The following is a 17,877-nucleotide window of genomic DNA, read 5'->3' as shown; positions in this document are numbered from 1 at the left end:
TTTATTAATTGATTTTCATTAAGTCGCATCCAGCCGAGCAGGATCACAAATCAAGCGAGAACGCACTGCGTCAGACACCTTCATGTAAGGCGGGCGGCCCTACTCGGCCCGCCATTCTCATCCGTCTACTCGCCGTTAGCCAATGTGTGTCTTTTGTTTTAAAGCACCTTGAAGGAAAGGAAACGGCTTGTGAGGGAGTTTTCGTAAAGGCTGTAGAGTACGAGCGCAGCACGGCAGCAGCAGCAGCGACCGTGTTCGGACCGGTTCCGTCCGAAAAATGTTCCACCCCGTTTCCAGCCAAGGCTCAGGCGGCTGCCCTCCGCCATCGGAATCGAACTAAAATAGCTCCCATAATTAGCTGAGGCGCGCTTGTCACGCCTTAGGGGCCTCCGGGTCTCTATTGCTATGATAGTTTCCAATTAGGCTGCGGATTTCGATGAGATATCTTGAAGATATCATCGCTTGTTCTTTCGTTCTCGGATTCTCTACATCTTCCGCGTAGCATCTCAACTGGAACCCCAAAACGGGGAGCTTTCCCCAGAAGTATCGACGCGATCTGTCAAACCCGATCCCGGCTAACGAATGGTGCGTCGCCGCAAAACCGCCCGTCAACCAAATCACGGGAACCGTACGCTCTCGGTACGGGCAGCCGAGCTGAGAATAAGCTGTTTTGCATGTTCATTTTCGTACTGGGACGTCGCTTTCCGCTACATATCGGAACGGGTCCCTACCCTGGACAGACTAATTGGGTAACTGTCCCTCACCTTTAGCGCCTCCCACTCTTCCCCCATTAGCACTATTATTGATCCGGGTTCCCTGTGTGTGTGTTTGTGTGTGTGTGCTAAACGTTGCCCGTCGTCTTACCAGTTTCGAGATAAACGATCACATCCAACCAGGATCCTGGTGCTATAGGGTGCACATCTTTTCACACAACTATCCCACACGCCGTCGTTCTTAGTGGTCACTGGATTTAATAGCTTAATAAATGTTTTACTTTCTCATTCGAGCCAGAAACCGTTTAATGAGGGTTTTGCCGGGTTTGGGAGAATTTTTATGATGCACTCGATGCCGATACCCGGTCGCGGCCATATTCGTGCCGTCATCTCATCAGTGCAACTTCCTCAAAACTCGAAATACCTGCACGCCTTACAGGCAAATACGCTAATAAAATAAACCACTAAACCACTAATAAAATCAACTGCAAATGTCGCAGCAATCGTTAAAAATCGCTAATACTGGCAGGGTGAATGTCCTTACTGCGACTTCAGCGAGGCAAAACTTACTGATGCCTCCCGGAGTGTGTATCCAAGCACGTCTCACGCTGTATGTGCAGCAGCTAAATCTGACGCACATTCCTGCGTGTGTGGACACGAGGTGTCCAGGTTGGAAGATTAATATGGCAGCAATATGTTAAGAGCGCTGCTGTGCTGTCCATTGTTTTTTTTTGGGGAGGGGGGGGGGGAGGGGGGACTAGTTTTGTTTCTTCTTGTTTTCGCGATAACAATCAAATATACTACAGCGAGTCCTCCTCGAACTATCGTGCCCAAACCCAAATTTTAGGCCGTGCTCAACAAAATACTAAGAATTGAGCGGTAGAAAATGGTGACAATCAAATCGCAAAACCAATAGATATCTCCGGCAGGACCACATCGTAACGAAAATGGGATTTATTGTGTTCCGTAGGCCGAGACCAACGCGACAGCAACAACTAGCCCGTTGGAAGAGTGCGCAAAAAGTGATTAAAATTATTGAAAACGAAATGTTCTATCAGAACGCCAGTAGGAAAGTAAGTTATAGCTGTCAGATGGAAGGAGAGCTGGTCCGCCTGTCGCTGTAACGTTTGTTTTAGGTTCCTCCCCCCCCCCCCCCTCCCTGCTGCCTGCATATATCTCTCACTCCCTTTACATTAAGCATGCATTCTGAGCATTAGAAGTTTCCGTTTTTTCTTTCTTTGCTTTACACCAGACTCTGTTGGAAAAGTAGTTCTTTTTTGTGTTTTATTTGCTACTACTTCGAGTCCCTCTTGCGTTGCCTCTTGACGCTGTCTCCGGCTCCCTCCAACCAAAAACACACCGAAAAACTGTCGTACCCTCGTACGACGCGGGGAACGGAACGGCCGATTGAGGTTTCTGAGATGAAGATAAGGTTCGCTTGTCGTAGATTATTCTTTTCTCCATTTTTCATCTCCCGTAGCCGGCTGCCGTCGTTGCTTCTGATGCTGCTGTCGCTGCTGCTACGCTGCTACGCTGCTGACTGCTGCCCGCTTCCACAGGCTTCCACCGCAGTCGACCGGACCTGACGCGCATCTCGCTGTGGGTTAGAGTTTATCTAACCTAGGTGAGGCTGGGAAGCATGTTTTTGGGCTTCCATGTGTAAGATAACAATAAGATAATGATTGAAATCAATTCCCTTTGGTTCGATATCGAGTTCAGCGGTCCGGACGGTGGTGGACGGTTGGACGTGGAGCCCAACAACAAAAAAACCCCGTAGCCATAGTGTTGATAGGTTCGTTATTGTGTCCCATCGTTTATGGTTGATTTGATTCGTATCCCCAAACCCGCCTCCGTCTTTCTAGCATATCCGCGCGTTGGCCTTTATCCGTGGTGCTTGCCCTGAGGACTGTGACTTCTGGATCGACTCGACTGGGCTTGTTCGTATGTCCCGCGCACAGACCAAATGTCGCAGTCCTCTCTTGCGGTCGTACGCAAGCCATATGGATTTCATAGTCCAATGAGTCACTGGGTTGCTAACGACTGTGCGACGATACGGTGTTGAAAAGCAAGACGTGCGTGAGCCAGCTTCTTGCGACGCTTGGGACACAGGTCTGCCGGGCCCGTGGCGATACAGCGGGCGAATCGCCCGGAACGCAACGAACGCAACGAACAGAGCAAAGCGGAAAATAACGCTACCAACATAAATAAAACAGAAACCATTAGCATAATTCCATAATTTAAACTTTTCGTATTTTGTTTACCTTTTATTGTTAGCTTTGAATTGGTCGTTTAAATTAATTTACTTCCAAAACTCAATCCTTTAATTGGACTCGTTTATATATTTATATACACACATGTGACAGCAAAACAAGCCCTCATTTATAGGAACCCACCCGTTTGCTGCGGATGCGGCGGGACGGCATCACGCGTGTGTGGTGCCCAACCGCTGAGGCGTGCATGTACGGGTAACGGCCGTGGGTTGACAGCTACGAAACGGACAACTGTCACTGGTGAAATAAAATAATCTATAACTTTCGTTAAGTGATCAATTTCCGTGCCGGACGGACAGGTTCCGTCGGAGGTTACGGGAACCGGTGGGAAGGTTCTCGGAATTGGGTTGCCCTGTTTTGCCGGTCCGTCGAGTGTGATTATTCATTATCGTCGCGGACATTCGAGCTTCGATCGAGATCTGGTGATACGGGACGGTATCGAACCCTTTTTTTTTTGTTTTGGGGAGTTAACACAGAACTGGACCGGATCAGTAAAAGTCCCACGGCTTCCAGCGTTAAGGCATAGCTGCATCGCAGACTGACAGATGCTGGGATCGCGCCCAAGTATGTACATCATTTCTAGCTGGACCCGTACACTGCCACTGTTTATCCGATCCGCGAAGTTGTTCTAGCGAGTGCCACACATTGTCGTCATTGTTGTGCACATTTTATTGTGCGCTCTGCTGACATTATTCTTCCCACTGATTCACCCTGCCCAGTAATTTGATCCGTCGGACCGAGATCCGAAATCAATCCGATCGAAAAACCCTCCGAGATGATGGACGATAGCTGACAGCTCTTCAGGTCGCGTAACTTGATGCGATACTAGAGCACACCGAATCAGATCAGCTCGATACGGGTTGGTCCTGAGTCAAGATCCAGACATTCTCAGGATCTTGATCCTGTTGCGGAGATACTGCGCCCTCCGAAAACTGATAGATAGTAGGGATATAGTGAGCGTACGAAACTCATACCTCAAATAGATGCTTACGAACGGGACGTTGGTAAGGTTCCATCACCGCTAACTACCCTCTCTTCCTCACGGCAACTGTACGATGCGTCCGATCAAGCGCATCTCAGTGGCTTGAAAAAAATGCATAAAAATGATTGCATTAATCCCCAATTCTGATGGTGGATAGGTGGTCGTAAAAAAAAAAACACACACACACACAAGCAACAGGAAAGAAGGAAACGTTAAGCCTTAATTTGAAGCGTCGCTCCTCGCGTCCTACCCTCAACCAGTGGCACACAATGCGGTCGATGACGTCTGTCGACACGGCCATTAATCAGTGGCACCGTCAGCTTTCGGGGTCGGCAAATATGCCGTCCGGCTCCCGGAAGCCGGAACGCTACACCGGGAGCCGGTGAGATGATATGGCGGGCAACGGGAAAAATAAAACGTACGTTCCACGGTGCGCAAACGCAAAGAAAAGCGCAAACAGTGCGCCGTCGGCCGTCGACAAACGTACCGAGTCACCGGGACGGTTAATGCGCGGGAGCGCTAAGCCACTTTGACATCTTAATCCTAAGTGGTATTTAAGGTTTCAAATAAAAATCATGATACAAATGTTCTCACATCGTTGCATCGGTCCCCGACGTTCCACGACTCGTGCCCCGGAAGGTACGGTACGGCGCTGAGGTCTGGCTGGCGCACAGTGCTGTGAGGGCGACCTGGTGGTGCTGCCACCTTGTCTGCGGTTCGTGCGAGCCCTGCTGACAGCACGATCGGTTTTTAATGCGACCGCGAACAGTACCGATCGTTGACGGCAATTTATTTCCTATTTATTTATCACCAGAACGGCGGCACACCTAGCACGTTAGTGCTAGGTGTGGGGAAAGTGTTTGGTGGAGGATGTGGGAGATGTGTTACAGAAATTGTAGAGCGCACAGCGATTGATTCTTTGATCGATGCTTTGCCTTGTACAACAAAGTATTGAGTTCCAATCGTTTTAACGATTGAGTAGCATGAAGTTGAGGTCATCTGTGAACCTCCAAGAATTTTTTAAGTTATTCTACACTCTACACATATCAAGCTACAGTTTTTTGAAGTTTCGTAACATTACTACACGACCGCTGACATCGACATATCCACTAGAATACATTTTTGGGATGCCGTGAAAATCTTTTAAGCTTGTTTGCAGAACATCTTACATTCCTGACCTCCTGCTGTTTCGGATGCAAACCCCTGTAAAGTATACTAATGAGAATTTCGAAGACTTTATTCTAAAGAGAGCGATGATTATCTCTGCTCGAAATATCACCATTTTTTTTTTTTTTTGTCACACCAGTTGTTAAGTATATCAACCTCAATGAGAGTATAATTCATCACAATAAGATGAATATCGCGGTTGATCTCGCTGCTGAGATGATTTGTTTCAAACGGAGCTTCCCATGCAACTCCACGTGCCGCCGCCCGGACCTTACACGATCGTAAGCGGCACGCCAGTTTCATAAATCCTTCGAAATAGAGTTTTAATTATTTCACTTAAATCTCTCATCCCGCTCATGACACCCAAAGAAAACCCCCTAAGCAGGGTGGCTTACCGCACGATGACGCCATTTACGTCGCTAGTTGACGTTTTGCGTCCGGTCCGACCGGCGTGAAGGTAAGCACCGAACGTGGCCGTTCTAATTCATTCGATTCCTGTCAAGGGTCCACCCGTGTCTTGGTGCCTTTTCGGGTGTCATTTGTTTCCTTTTGCTTCGTTTTTCTGCGTGACATCCATTACTCTGCGCCTCCTGTGCGCGTCTTGTCGTCGCGGGCGCCGATATCGATCGCCCATCCTATTCCTTTGCGCACACACACACACACACTCTCCCACACAGCGACGGTTTGTGGCTGTTCGCTCGTGATCTCGAGATCACTTTGCTCGTACGCGTCGCACGCCGGACGTGCATCGAGGGTTTGGGTTGGGACCGGCTGCCGGGGTACGAGTGCGTCTTGAGAGAAATAAAAATAATATTTACGATGATTATAAAAAGCATTAGAGACATAAAATATTAACTTGTAGATTTTTGTTACAATTCCTGTCCCCTCACTCGCGTATAGGTCTGTTTCCACACCACCCTTACACCCCTTTGTCATCGCTTGATCGTACAACTTTCCTACGGAACTCCCACTCCCAGCGGTGGCAGTAAACCGAAGCCCATTTGTCGGCCGTGAGATCTATTCTTAGGACCCTTTAGGATGTAAGGGCTCGTTCCCTCGCTCATCTCTCTCTCTCTCTCTCTCTCTCTAGCTCACTCTCCCAGCCAAGTGTTTGCCGCTGGGACCGAAACATCCCGGTTCCCGGAATCGGTTACAAATGGATGGCAGAGCGAAGATTTATGCTTTGTTTGTTGAAATTGATGCAAACATTTGTCGCCTATTTCTCATGCCGAGCGATGGGAGAAATTGAGACAGGCAGACGGCAGACTACCAGTGTGCCGTTCCAGCAAGGCAAAGGTCTTTCCTGCTTCCCATCTTTCCCCAAAAACGTTGGAGCAACTCCATCGTGCTTTGTGCCGGTTGTCACAAGTTGGCCGGAAAATGAGATTCATCTCATGCGGTTAATTACTTCATCTCGTTTTTTTTTTCTCTTTCCCTGCCCCTACGTTCCAGCTCATTTTCCTTGCATGGTTGCATATATACCGAGTGGGAGGGGTGAAGGCAAAAGGGACACGGGAGATGGAGCTCTCCCATTTCAACTTGTTGATTATCGTTATCTTAATCGATCCTTACTGCTACATCTGTCACGCATAACATGTGTCTAAGAATTCGAAAACCCTTCTTCTTGGCTTAACGACCTCTCTAAGGCCAATCGAAATGGCTTACTAGACATGCCGCTTCCACGTAAGTTGGATAGTCAAGTCCTCATTACGGAGGGACGATCCGAATGGGTTCTAGAAACCCGGTCCTGCCGTGTAAAGACCGGGTCCCGATTTTATACCCTTCTCCCTTCTCAACAATTAATAATGAGCCCTAGGATTCATCGGACACAAGAGACTTCAAACTTCCTGCGGTTTTGTACGGGTGAAAGCCCAACGCATAGGACGGAGAAATTTCGCAACTGGTCATCCGCCGCCATGTGTCTTTAGGTGACTGCAGAAAGAACCGAAAAGCAGACAAAAATAAGCAGAACAGAATTCTCTGGCCCGTCTGCAGACCTTTCCAGAGCAATCTCTTTTCAGCTGCAACAGTTGCTGAAATGGGGCTTTCGGTGTCCAGAATGTTTCGACCATCGAGAGAAATGATGCATGCTAGTTGGTGGTGCGGTGGAAACCATTTCCTCGGCACAAAGGAAGACTTGCTACCAGTACTCTGATGCGGAGTGGAGTAAAGGGATTTGAAGTCCAAAATAAACAGCTCCAAGCATTTACGGTGCGCCACCGCATGGATTACGGCGAGGAGCTGTTTGGCAAAACAGATTTTTGAGATGCCAACTGCAAGGGTGCAATAGCGTTCCCCTGGCAGTAATTACCTTTTGCACACCGTGAAACGAGGAACCTGTTGTTATTGTTGTTGCAGTTTGTTTTTTATTTTTCGCTGTTGCATTCCCTTTCTTCGCCTGCATTTACGAGCATAATTACATTATTTGCTTTCAACAGGTCTGCGGAAATTGGGTAATTTTTGAAAAGTGGCATGCACTTAAACACACAACCCGTCGGAGAAGGAGGAGCACACGGGTTCGGAAGGGCTGGCCAACCACCGATGCCAATCAGGCAGTGCAGTACGTGATCAGGTACGTTTGATCAGGCACCGAGAAACGGTTTCGTGTGCAGGGTTTCCATAACAACGGTCCCACAAACGGTGCAGATACTTTTGGGCCACTGCTTGAACCAACGACGAGTATTCGGTGCTACCGAACTGTTGTGGTTATACAGGTTTATGATTTTCAAATCCCGTCCACTCTCACTAACGAGCAGATGATCGATGTCTGGGACCAACGAACGACCAAAAAAATTAGCCAAAAGTAAGGAGATTGAGCTTCAACTATTCAAAAGAAACCAAACAATCCACCTAACATCTGCATACGGTTTTTTGTTGGCCCTCAGCATCCTCAAACGGCTCCGGGACAAACAAGAGAGGGAGAGAGAGAGAGAGAGAGAGCGATTGTTAGTCTGTGACAGCTAATAAGCGCATGCAATGCACTGAACTCGCTTACCCACTGTTTAACCCTGTGCGTTGCACCGTCCGCCCGGAGCAGCTGTTTTGACGAGTTAGCGCCACTATCGAACGAAATTAGTTGCCCGTTTCCCACCAATTCTTCCGTTCTTTAGAATCCTTAATTTTCCTCAAAAGTGCTCACTCTGTGTTTTTTTTTACGTGTGCGCGCTAATATTATAATGATTCTCGTCCCTTCCGTCAGATGGGGGTTTCTTTAAGTTTGTGGTTTTTGAGAGGATGTGTGTATTAACATAAAAGGCGGAAAATTAAGTTGCATTATCAAGTGTGGTAGAGAGAGAGAGAGAGAGAGAGAGAGAGAATGTGTGAGAGAACTGGATCAAAATGCTCAATCCATCGCGGCTATGAGAATGACAGTTGGAGCATTTAAAGTTCACTAGAGCGCTCCTTACTCGCGTCTATACGGCACGATCCAGGAGTTAAGTATCAATTATGATTAATTTAGGTAATCCTGCGCGCTACCAACACATCTATTTATCTCGCACGAATTTGTGTCGGTCGTTTTACCTGTTTTTATTAAACGACTCTTCCAGCGGCAGCAGAAACCGCACACGAAACAAATAACTCATTGGTCCAAATCCGAAACGGGTCGCCCGTCCCCTGTTGGACCGGCCAATCCGTCGGTTGGTGTATGGGGCAGGCGCATTTGTTCGCTTGATTAATGTCCACATTTGATCCATTACTGCAGCATGCTCGGCCTCGGATGGAATGTTTTATTTATCGGTTGCGATGGAAAATAAAGCCAACGCTCCTTCCCTTCGCCAGAACCACCGGGAAGGTGGTTGATGATTCTCTGGCGTACCAATCCATCTCTCCTACCCGATATATCGCGTCCGTGGCAGACGCGGCGCGCTCCTACTCCGGGCGTAATGTGTTTTCGATGTCACGCTTTTTCATCCGGTACTCGGTCACTCGGCGCAGCCAAACTGACGAACGCGATTCCTTCAAAGCATTTCAGGCGTTCAGCGGGAAGAAAAACAAAGCTAACCAGAATTGAAAGAAGCTCAAAACTTTGAAGTGATCGATTTTTTAACATCACGGATAGGCAAACACCTTCACCGCTTGGCGGCAAAACGATTACCACCGGTGAAGTTGGTCGGAAACCTTGCCCTGGGGGCGTGTGTGTGTTTAGTATGTGAGCGCACGGTGCGTTGCGGTCGAAACAAATCATCCGAAAATCCGACGACGATAGTCTTGCAGGGAAACAAACGAGACGCGGGGGGATACGGATCGCCGGCGAAGTCAGAACCGGCTGCGAACGATACGACGGTGGATATGATTAATAAGCGAGTGTCCCATTTATTTATATTTAATAAATTATCTAGCCCTCTGGCACACTGTCCATCTTTGGTGGGTTTTGTGTGCGGTTGACCAGATGACAAGAAGCGGGTTTTTGTGGGAGTGGATGACCACGGAGATGGATTCTGATTCAAGCATAAGGTGCACGTGTGCTCCATTCCCTCCGCCCTGACATTCGCACGCAAATACGCAACGGGCAAGGCTTTGGCAAGTGATCTTCGCAAGTGACATTTGGCTTGCGTGCAACAAACTTGTACGCCATTGTCGCTGTAAATAAATTAACCCATTAATTGACGTTTGAACTAGTGCAATGGAGCGTGTACCGCATATATGCGGCTACGTCATGGCCGGGTAGGTGTCCGGTGGTCCGTCGCGCACCGGTCCCACCACACCAAATGCCACGAGAAAACGTTAGACAGAAAGCCACGGGGTGCAGGCGCCTTGCGTTTGCCGGGGACTGGTGGCACGATCAAGATTGTGGTGGGAGGGGACATTCCGTCGCCGGTGCGTTGGTTGGGATTTGTACGTTGGTTGGCATACCTCTTCCGAGTTGCTTTTTCTTCTCGGTATTCGTCCAGATCTTGGACACGGCGCGGGGGAGTTTACACCGTCACCGTTGGCTACGGTTTGGGACGTCTCTGGACGATGCTGTTTCTCTTTGTTAGAAACAGCATGAGCCCCATCGCTGCTCCATTGCCATGGCACTGAACCACACACACACACACACACACACACACACACATAATGCCCGATACAGAATCATTCTGTCAACGTTTTATTTTTACTGTGGCAACTGTTGCCTTGCCTGCTTTTCCTCATCCCCGTGTGCGTGTTTTTATAAGCCTCTCCCCTTGCCCCCCCCCCCCCCCCCCACCTCCCCCACTCCACATGCTGAAGCTGCTGGTGTCTATTAATTGGATGAAATTTGATACTTTCGCTTCGTTCCTCGGCTACGTGTCCCGCGTGTGTAACCCGTTTTTGTTTGTTGTGGGTTCTCGCCTTCCCCCACGATCCACGAGACAAGCGGAGGCCTGTCCGAAAGATGGAAAGATCATCTCGATCGATTTCTCAGTGAGTAGGATTCAGTTTATTTTGTTTAGCATTATTATTATTGTTATTATTATTTGAGATTGTTTTTGTCTTTGTTTATTCCCTCGTTTTTCTTGTGGTCTTCGCGCGCTGGACGATACGATCACGACACATTGACCATCCCACAGTTCAAGTTCCACCAAATCATGTAAACTGAACCAGCATCGTCAGAAGAGGGTCGTGCTGAGCCACCCGGTACAGCTTCCTTCGAAACTTGGTGAATTTTATAGCATATTTGGTTGACGTGGTTGACATAGAACATGATAGAAGAAATTCTAGATATCAGTGAAAAAATGACCTAGAAATTGAACTTCTTTTTCATGACACTACAAATTCTCGAAACCGCTCCAATCGCTCACTAGGTTTTCTAATGAAAGAAAAAGTTGGATAGTCAGGTCTCCCTAAGAAGGACTTCCGGATGGGATTTGAACCCCGGTCCTGCCTTTTGAGGGTCGGCACCGCTTACTTGATTCACAGTACAGGTCCGATTTGTTACAGATCCTGTCAACTCTACCACAAAACTACCCAGTTTTGCCTATTTTTAATTTGTCTGTATGGCAAACGCGTGGAGCTTTACTGCCATGAGCGTCGTAAATCCTCTACTCCGCTAATCAGCCCGTTCGGGAAAGTGTCTCGCCAGGAAAAAAAAACCCCCCGGGTTCTATTTTCATCGCGATTGTTTTTACCCATTTACGACACACCCATCACCATTATTGCCAGATGCCCAAGATGTGCTGGTTTTTACTGCTTCTCCCCCGATCAAGGTTTTACGAACCAATTCCACGTCCGCGTTTAAGTCATCTTACGGCCGGATCGCCACCTCCAGATAAGTTTGGCCCGCTCGCGAGTGTGTGATGATCTTAATTGAGGGTGGCAATTATGATAGTTTTAATTTAGGTTGCTGCTCCGTTGCCTTTTTTGCCGCCTCACCTCAGATGCGTTTGCACCGTTTGGATTGGTTCATTCGGCGTGTGCTATGTGGGAGGGTTTCTGCCTAGCCCGTCCGCTTTATCGTGTCGCCCTTTCGCTGACCAACGGTCCCAACATGGCAGACATTTTGTGTGTGTGTGTGTATGTATATGGGGAGCGCACGCAACAGCAATAAATCCTTGCTGGTGACGATGGGAAGAAGGGGCATGTTGAGCGAAAATTAAAAATCCGACAAGGAATAAAACACAAAGGCTACAAACACAGTCAGCTATAAATGCTCGCAGGAGGGTTGGGGTTCGGGATTTTCGAAGTAAAATTATTTCTTCGTTTGCTTCCGGAGGTGCAAGCGGAGCAGTAAAATGTAGCCATAATATCCTTCCAAATGTGCCATATAAAGCAGGATTTAGTGTTGCAGGGCAGCGGTTGCCGGAAGACACATCGGATCGGAAGGCGAAGAGGACGACAGAGACGGCGCAGTGCAAACAAGCTAAACAAGCAGTAGCGCGCGCGCGTGCGGTCAGTATCGTTCACTCAAAAACCCCAAACAACCCAAACCAACGGTCGCCCCACTAGGTGACGTCGGTGGCCTGCTGGTGTGTCGATTGGGACGCGAGCGGGTAAGGAAGACCCACACCAAACTATTCGATAATGGTGAAGTAGAGTAAAAAGAATGGAAAGTGAGAGAAGGAAACACACATCGTAAAAGAAAAGCAAAAACCAACCGTACAAAATCGTCATCATCAACACTTTATTCAAGTTTTATCTCGCCCCTCTTTAACATCTCCTTAAAGTTCGCTACCGTTTCCAGTCCCATTTTTCTCCCATACCCTTGCCCGGATGGAGATCTGGAACGCCAGATCTCCATCACGGTAGTCGGCTATCAGGGGATCCGGATTCGATAGTTTCCCCTCTTGGGGAATGAGTTTTTTTTTTTTTGGGGGGGTTTGCTGCTGGAGATTCGCTCCAGTCACTTCCAGCCTCCAGCAGTGAGGGGTGTAAAAGCAAAAAACCCCTCGCGCTATGGACGAGACATGCGGAGTTCATTTTAATCCCGCTCAGGTTATTGGATGAACGGTTACAGTGCGTAACCATTTGTGAGCTTGCTAAGCTGCTTTCTAAGGTGTCTCTATTCCGAGTGAAGCTGCTGCACAGCTCAGAATTCTTGAAGCAACTCACAGTCAAAGTTTGACTCAAAGTCTCCATAAGCAATCAGAACCATTCCGGTGGTACCGAAACCTGTCACTCACTGTACATCCTGCTCGCTGCATGTTCATCTGCAACCTTCGATGCTATCACCCAGCGAGTGGGGTAAGGTTGTTCCCAGTGACGAACAATGTAAACCCGCGAGGGTGTAAGAAATCGCATCCACCCCAAAGTAGGCGTGGTCTATCAAACGGAATGAACACCGAGCCGTATATCCTTGCCATGCTAACCGGCAGGAAAAACGCACCCAAACACACACACACACACACATGCACGCATTGGGGTTGATGCGTTGCTGTTCCACGAATCGTAGACCGCGACCGCGGAACCGTTGAGCGGCGAACCCGGTTTCGCTGCACGCAACCGCAACACGAGCACGGCACCGTCAGTAACGTTCGAGTGGTTGCCGGGTACGCAGGGTCGTCGAAATTCCGTCGGTACTCTGCACCGTGCCGTCGTCGGTTGAGCTCGTGCTCGTGGAAAGCAAACGGTGTGGCGTTTTTGGGCAGAGTGATGAGTGTCGAGCGGTTGCGGACATAGTTTGTGTGCGTTTGGAGTAGGATCGCTGGAATTGTTTTATGTGTTTGAGTTGTTTCGAATCGCCAAAATTACCTGACATCAGTGTTTGGGAAGTGCTTGGGCATTTTGGGAGTGAGTGAGTGCGTGTGTGAAAACCCGTGAGAAATAAAGAGAGTCCTTGTCGGAATGCCCGAGTCCTGACGTGTCAAGACGTGTCAACTGTGTCTACTTTCCTGCTCCAATATCAAGCAACTCCAATCAAGCCTATCAACCAACATTCGCTACAACATTCATGTGTCTGTGCTGTGTCTGCACCGTTCAAGCTCGTCAAAACATTCGACGGGTGTTTTGACTTAGGTTAAGCGTGGTTCCGGATATCGCCGCATCATCCCTAGTTGCTGTGTTATCCTAGTGAAGACACGTTTGTGCCCAAGTGCTAGCTTAGTGTTGTGTCTCCAAACCTGCCCAAAATGCTCGTCCCGCCCGAGATGATAGCGGTCCAGTCGAAGCTTATCTACCAGATGAACAAATACTGTGCCGACCGTGTCCAGGCCCGGAAGGCTCAAATACACAAAACCATCCAGGAGGTGTGCCGGGTGGTGCAGGACGTACTGAAGGAGGTGGAGGTGCAGGAACCGCGCTTCATCTCGTCGCTCAACGATTACAACGGGCGGTACGATGGGCTCGAGGTCGTCTCGCCGACGGAATTCGAAATCATCATCTACCTCAACCAAATGGGCGTGCTGAACTTCGTCGACGACGGCACACTGCCCGGCTGTGCCGTGCTGAAGCTGAGCGACGGCCGCAAACGCTCGATGTCGCTGTGGGTCGAGTTTATCACCGCGTCCGGCTACCTGTCCGCCCGGAAGATCCGGTCCCGCTTCCAGACGCTGGTCGCCCAAGCCTGTGATAAGTGCTCGTACCGCGACTCGGTGAAAATGATTGCCGACACGACCGAGGTGAAGCTGCGGATCCGCGAGCGCATCATCGTGCAGATCACGCCCGCCTTCAAGTGTGCCGGCCTTTGGCCGCGGTCCGCCTCCCACTGGCCCCTGCCACAGATACCGTGGCCCCATCCGAACATCGTGTCCGAGGTGAAGACGGAGGGGTTCGACATGCTGTCGAAGGAGTGCATCGCACTGCAGGGGAAGAATTCGGCGATGGAGGGCGATGCCTGGGTGCTCAGCTTTACCGAAGCCGAAAACAAGCTGTTGCAAGGTAACAAACGACAGATTGCGACAATAATTTCAAGAGGACAGCCTTTACCTTCTTCTGGCCATCGTTGCACATTCCCTTTAGAACAATTTTTGATTCTACTATGCTCCAACAGTTTCTGCTGTCGAAAAATCTACAACAGACCCACATAAAGTCCCAATAAAATACAAACATCTCATAAAACAGATAGGACTAACATCGCCAGACCACCAAAAAAAAAAAAAACCATCGAAAGATTAGCTTCCCCCCTAATGGATGTAAAGCTTTAATTGCAAAAGCAATCAGCTGCTTCTTGATGGCTAGCAAACACCTCACCCCAAAACACGCACCAGAACTAGCTAAACATAATGCGCCTAAATATCGACATAAAAGCGGTCATGGCGGTGCGAACATGCGATCGCTTAGAGCATAGCTCCCGTCGTTACGCGCCGCAACGTTCGCATCCCAACATTAAGATATCCGGAGCGCATTATCGTGGGCTCTGCCTACGCGCAGGGCAAAACCTGTACGCTGATAGTGGTGAATGGATAGTTTCTAGATTATTTTAAAACGGTCCGGTCTACTTGCTGGGAGCGTTGGAAAGATTTATTGCCCCGAAGGAAAGGGGGGCGGCGATCCTGGTGACGTTGGAGTTGTGTTTTGTCTTTCATTGCTATAGTGAGAAATCATTAGGAAGACTGTTCCCTGTTGTAGTTCTTGATGAGAGTCGTTTGATTTGCTAGATTGAGTGAAAATAGTTTGTCCGATAGTTTTATGATTTCTCAAACTGTGCCAATACATCTTTGATTATCTTTTTTATTATCTCTGTGCGCATAACAGTTGATTTGATCACATCTACTGAAGCTTTGAATCTCCCGCTTGTCAACTAAATGTCAAAATCTTATTTTCACCCTAATTTCTAATTGCGCACGACTCACTGTAGCAAAACTAATTCGCTGTGCAAATGAATTTATCGCAGGTGGCTGCCGAAGGCGATGCCTCAGCATCCTGAAGACGTTGCGCGATCGGCACCTCGATCTACCCGGCAACCCGGTCACCTCCTACGTGATGAAGACGCTGCTACTGTACGAGTGCGAGAAGCATCCGCGCGAGATGGAATGGGACGAAAACTGTATGGGCGACCGTATCAACGGGATCTTTCTGCAGCTAATCTCCTGCCTCCAGTGTCGCCGGTGTCCGCACTACTTCCTGCCAAACATGGACCTGTTCAAGGGCAAATCTCCCGGTGCGCTCGAGAACGCGTCCAAGCAGGTCTGGCGGTTGACGCGAATCATGCTCACGAACTCGCGATGCCTCGAGGAGCTGTAGAGCGCTGTGAGGAGCACACACACACACTAGGCTAAGCAATGTGGGGTAGGGTAGAGAGGGACCGGTGCAAAAGCATGGCGTAAGCGCCTCGCCTGTCCAGAGGGCACTAAAGAGGGTGAAGTAGAAAGAGAGGGAGAGAGGGAGAGAAGGAGAGGGAAAGAAACCTTACGTACTACTAACTCTAGCGAGGTACTAAATTATTATGCACGTATACTATAAACACTAAGCTAGCTCGTCGATAACTTATGTCTTAATGGTGTTGTAAATCTACTAAAAAGAAGAATCCTTTTGGGGATCTGTATTGCGACAGGAGGTGTACAACAGTTAGGTCAATTTTGTTTTTCAACCCTTTTCTGTCGGGCAGTGCTTTGTTCATGCTACCCAACTGACGTTTCCAGTTTGACAGAGCAAACCAAACCGAAGCATAGTATACAAACAATAATAAGAGCTAGGAGTTACAAGAGTGGCTCTTCTTAGTAGCGTCAGGAAGTGGTAAATGCAAAGCAAACGGGGTGTGTGTTTTTTTTTTACATGGCTTACGTTCCTTTTCTCCTCCAAACCACCCAGCATCACATTGGGAGGGCATCTGTTGGAAGACTGCAAGTTGCAACACAGCCGCCGCTGTAGTACAACCAAGCAATTCGGGGATCTCTGGGTCGCAATACGCAAAATCAGAATCAAATCTACTAGGATGTAAGAGTGCGCGGTCAGTTGGAGCTTGTTTCATGTCCCATCGGAACCGACGGTACGCGGTGAGCGAGTGGGCACGAATACGTACGCGTTCGAGTAGGATAAAAACAAAAACCCGTTGTGAAATTCACAATTGTGCATCGTGGAAGATATTAAGCTAGACAAAATGGCAAACAAAATACATTTAAAATAAACGATTCAAATACCTTTTTTTTTCAATGGTGCAAAAACGAAAAGGTTCTAGTAGCATGGTGGTGCGCGTTTTCTTGGAGGGAATAAGATCATTTTTGAGAATCAGTGGTGCATCAAAAGTAGAACATTCGGTTTAAAGCATTGCGAATTTGTCTCAAAAAAATGTCCGACTGAGAAAATCCACTTCAGACGCGTCTCGTCTAAGATCTAGTTAAGAAGAACTTCAAGCAGGACACAGATTAAGCTCCTGTCGGCGAACCAACTGTCAAAGTGTGCTAAGGTTTTCCTTCGTACTACGCTGTCACCTGTCGTAACGCCAAATACATCGGGTTGCGAGGTTTGGGGCGCAAGAACTCGCAAGAAATTGTGTCAAAGTGTCAAAACCCTCACACACTAAACAAACACGCTCATCAATATTAGTGCATCAAAAACATAATCCTTACCACCAGTCACGAAGAGAATTATCCATTTTGTCTGCTCGCATTGTGCCTCGTGAAACGTTCCGTTCATGCACACATTTAACCATTCGTTTAAATGTGTGCATTTTGTTTCTTCATTTGTTTTTTTTTAAGTGAATTTTTCTTCTCCGTTTTCTCTTTTTTTGTCGTTCAAATTGCGTTTCATTGCGTTTGGCGTTTGTTTTTCTGTCAACACGCTTATCGGGTGTCCGTTATCGGTCGTGTCGGCAGTGAGCCGAAGCACTGAACACAAACCATTTAATATTTTCCCAAACGTGCGTCCGTCCGTCCGTCGTTCGGTTTGGGTGCAAGTGTGTGCATCACCCGAACAGGTATCGTGTTTTTTTTTTCTTGTTCAAAATGCAATATTATAATCGGACGGGCTAATAACCGTCCTATGCACGGGTTGAAGACGCTCGAGCGCCCGACGTGCGGCAATAAACGCTGACAGCTTCAACGGCCGTACAAACCAATTTACGATTATTGGGCTCATAATTTCTCGTGCCTCAAGCCGGGGCCAACCGTGCGTTAAAGGCGTTAGGCGTTGTGTGCCGTTTGGTTGACGTTTGAACGATAGCAGCAAGCAGCAAGAACAAAAGTGTGTAGCATAAAACGAGCGAGGAAGAGGGAGGGAGGGAGGGAGGGAAAAATGCACAGCAGGTATCGGGATACGCGCGCCTAATCGGGCTGGTTCGATTAAAACTCGATATTCAAATCGGTGAAAGGTGTCCACCGGTTTTGTGTTACTGTTTTCGGTTGAGCGTGAACCCAAGTAAAAAGACAACAAGAAGACAAGAATGTTTTTTTTTTTGGTTTTGTTTTTGGTT

The 17,877-nt window shown here is 48.3% G+C and overlaps 3 protein-coding genes across 7 annotated transcripts in view; all 3 read left to right on the top strand.

Annotated features, from left to right (window-relative positions):
* Positions 1-17,877, top strand: part of LOC126559422 (transmembrane protein 41 homolog) — a 452,775-nt gene that overhangs the window by 40,183 nt on the left and 394,715 nt on the right. Inside the window, exon 4 of one of the 5 annotated variants that reach the window (XM_050215604.1) lies at positions 15,847-15,856. The exons of 2 other annotated variants lie outside the window; for them this stretch is intronic. The gene's annotated coding sequence lies outside the window, so the exon portion shown is untranslated. Of the gene's footprint in view, positions 1-8,046; positions 8,057-15,838; positions 15,857-17,877 lie in introns of those variants that run through there. 2 more of the 5 variants (XM_050215612.1, XM_050215579.1) reach the window with 2 other exon arrangements.
* LOC126557510 (facilitated trehalose transporter Tret1) overlaps positions 1-17,877 on the top strand; it is a 259,197-nt gene that overhangs the window by 180,937 nt on the left and 60,383 nt on the right. The gene's annotated exons all lie outside the window — the stretch shown is intronic.
* On the top strand, positions 13,629-15,748 carry LOC126558696 (protein mab-21). The gene is made up of 2 exons (XM_050214752.1): positions 13,629-14,405; positions 15,361-15,748. Exons 1-2 carry the CDS (start codon positions 13,658-13,660, stop codon positions 15,708-15,710), a joined length of 1,098 nt encoding a protein of 365 aa, XP_050070709.1. The 5' UTR covers positions 13,629-13,657; the 3' UTR covers positions 15,711-15,748.

Source organism: Anopheles maculipalpis, chromosome X (assembly GCF_943734695.1).
Source record: "Anopheles maculipalpis chromosome X, idAnoMacuDA_375_x, whole genome shotgun sequence".
Taxonomy (NCBI): Eukaryota; Metazoa; Arthropoda; class Insecta; order Diptera; family Culicidae; genus Anopheles; species Anopheles maculipalpis.
This window is presented reverse-complemented; position numbering and strand designations above follow the sequence as displayed.

Coding starts and splice junctions, on each gene's coding strand:
- LOC126558696 (XM_050214752.1), top strand. CDS start 13,658: ATGCTCGTCCCGCCCGAGATGATAGCGGTCCAGTCGAAGCTTATCTAC. Junction 14,406..15,360: donor CGAAAACAAGCTGTTGCAAG/GTAACAAACGAC, acceptor AATTTATCGCAG/GTGGCTGCCGAAGGCGATGC.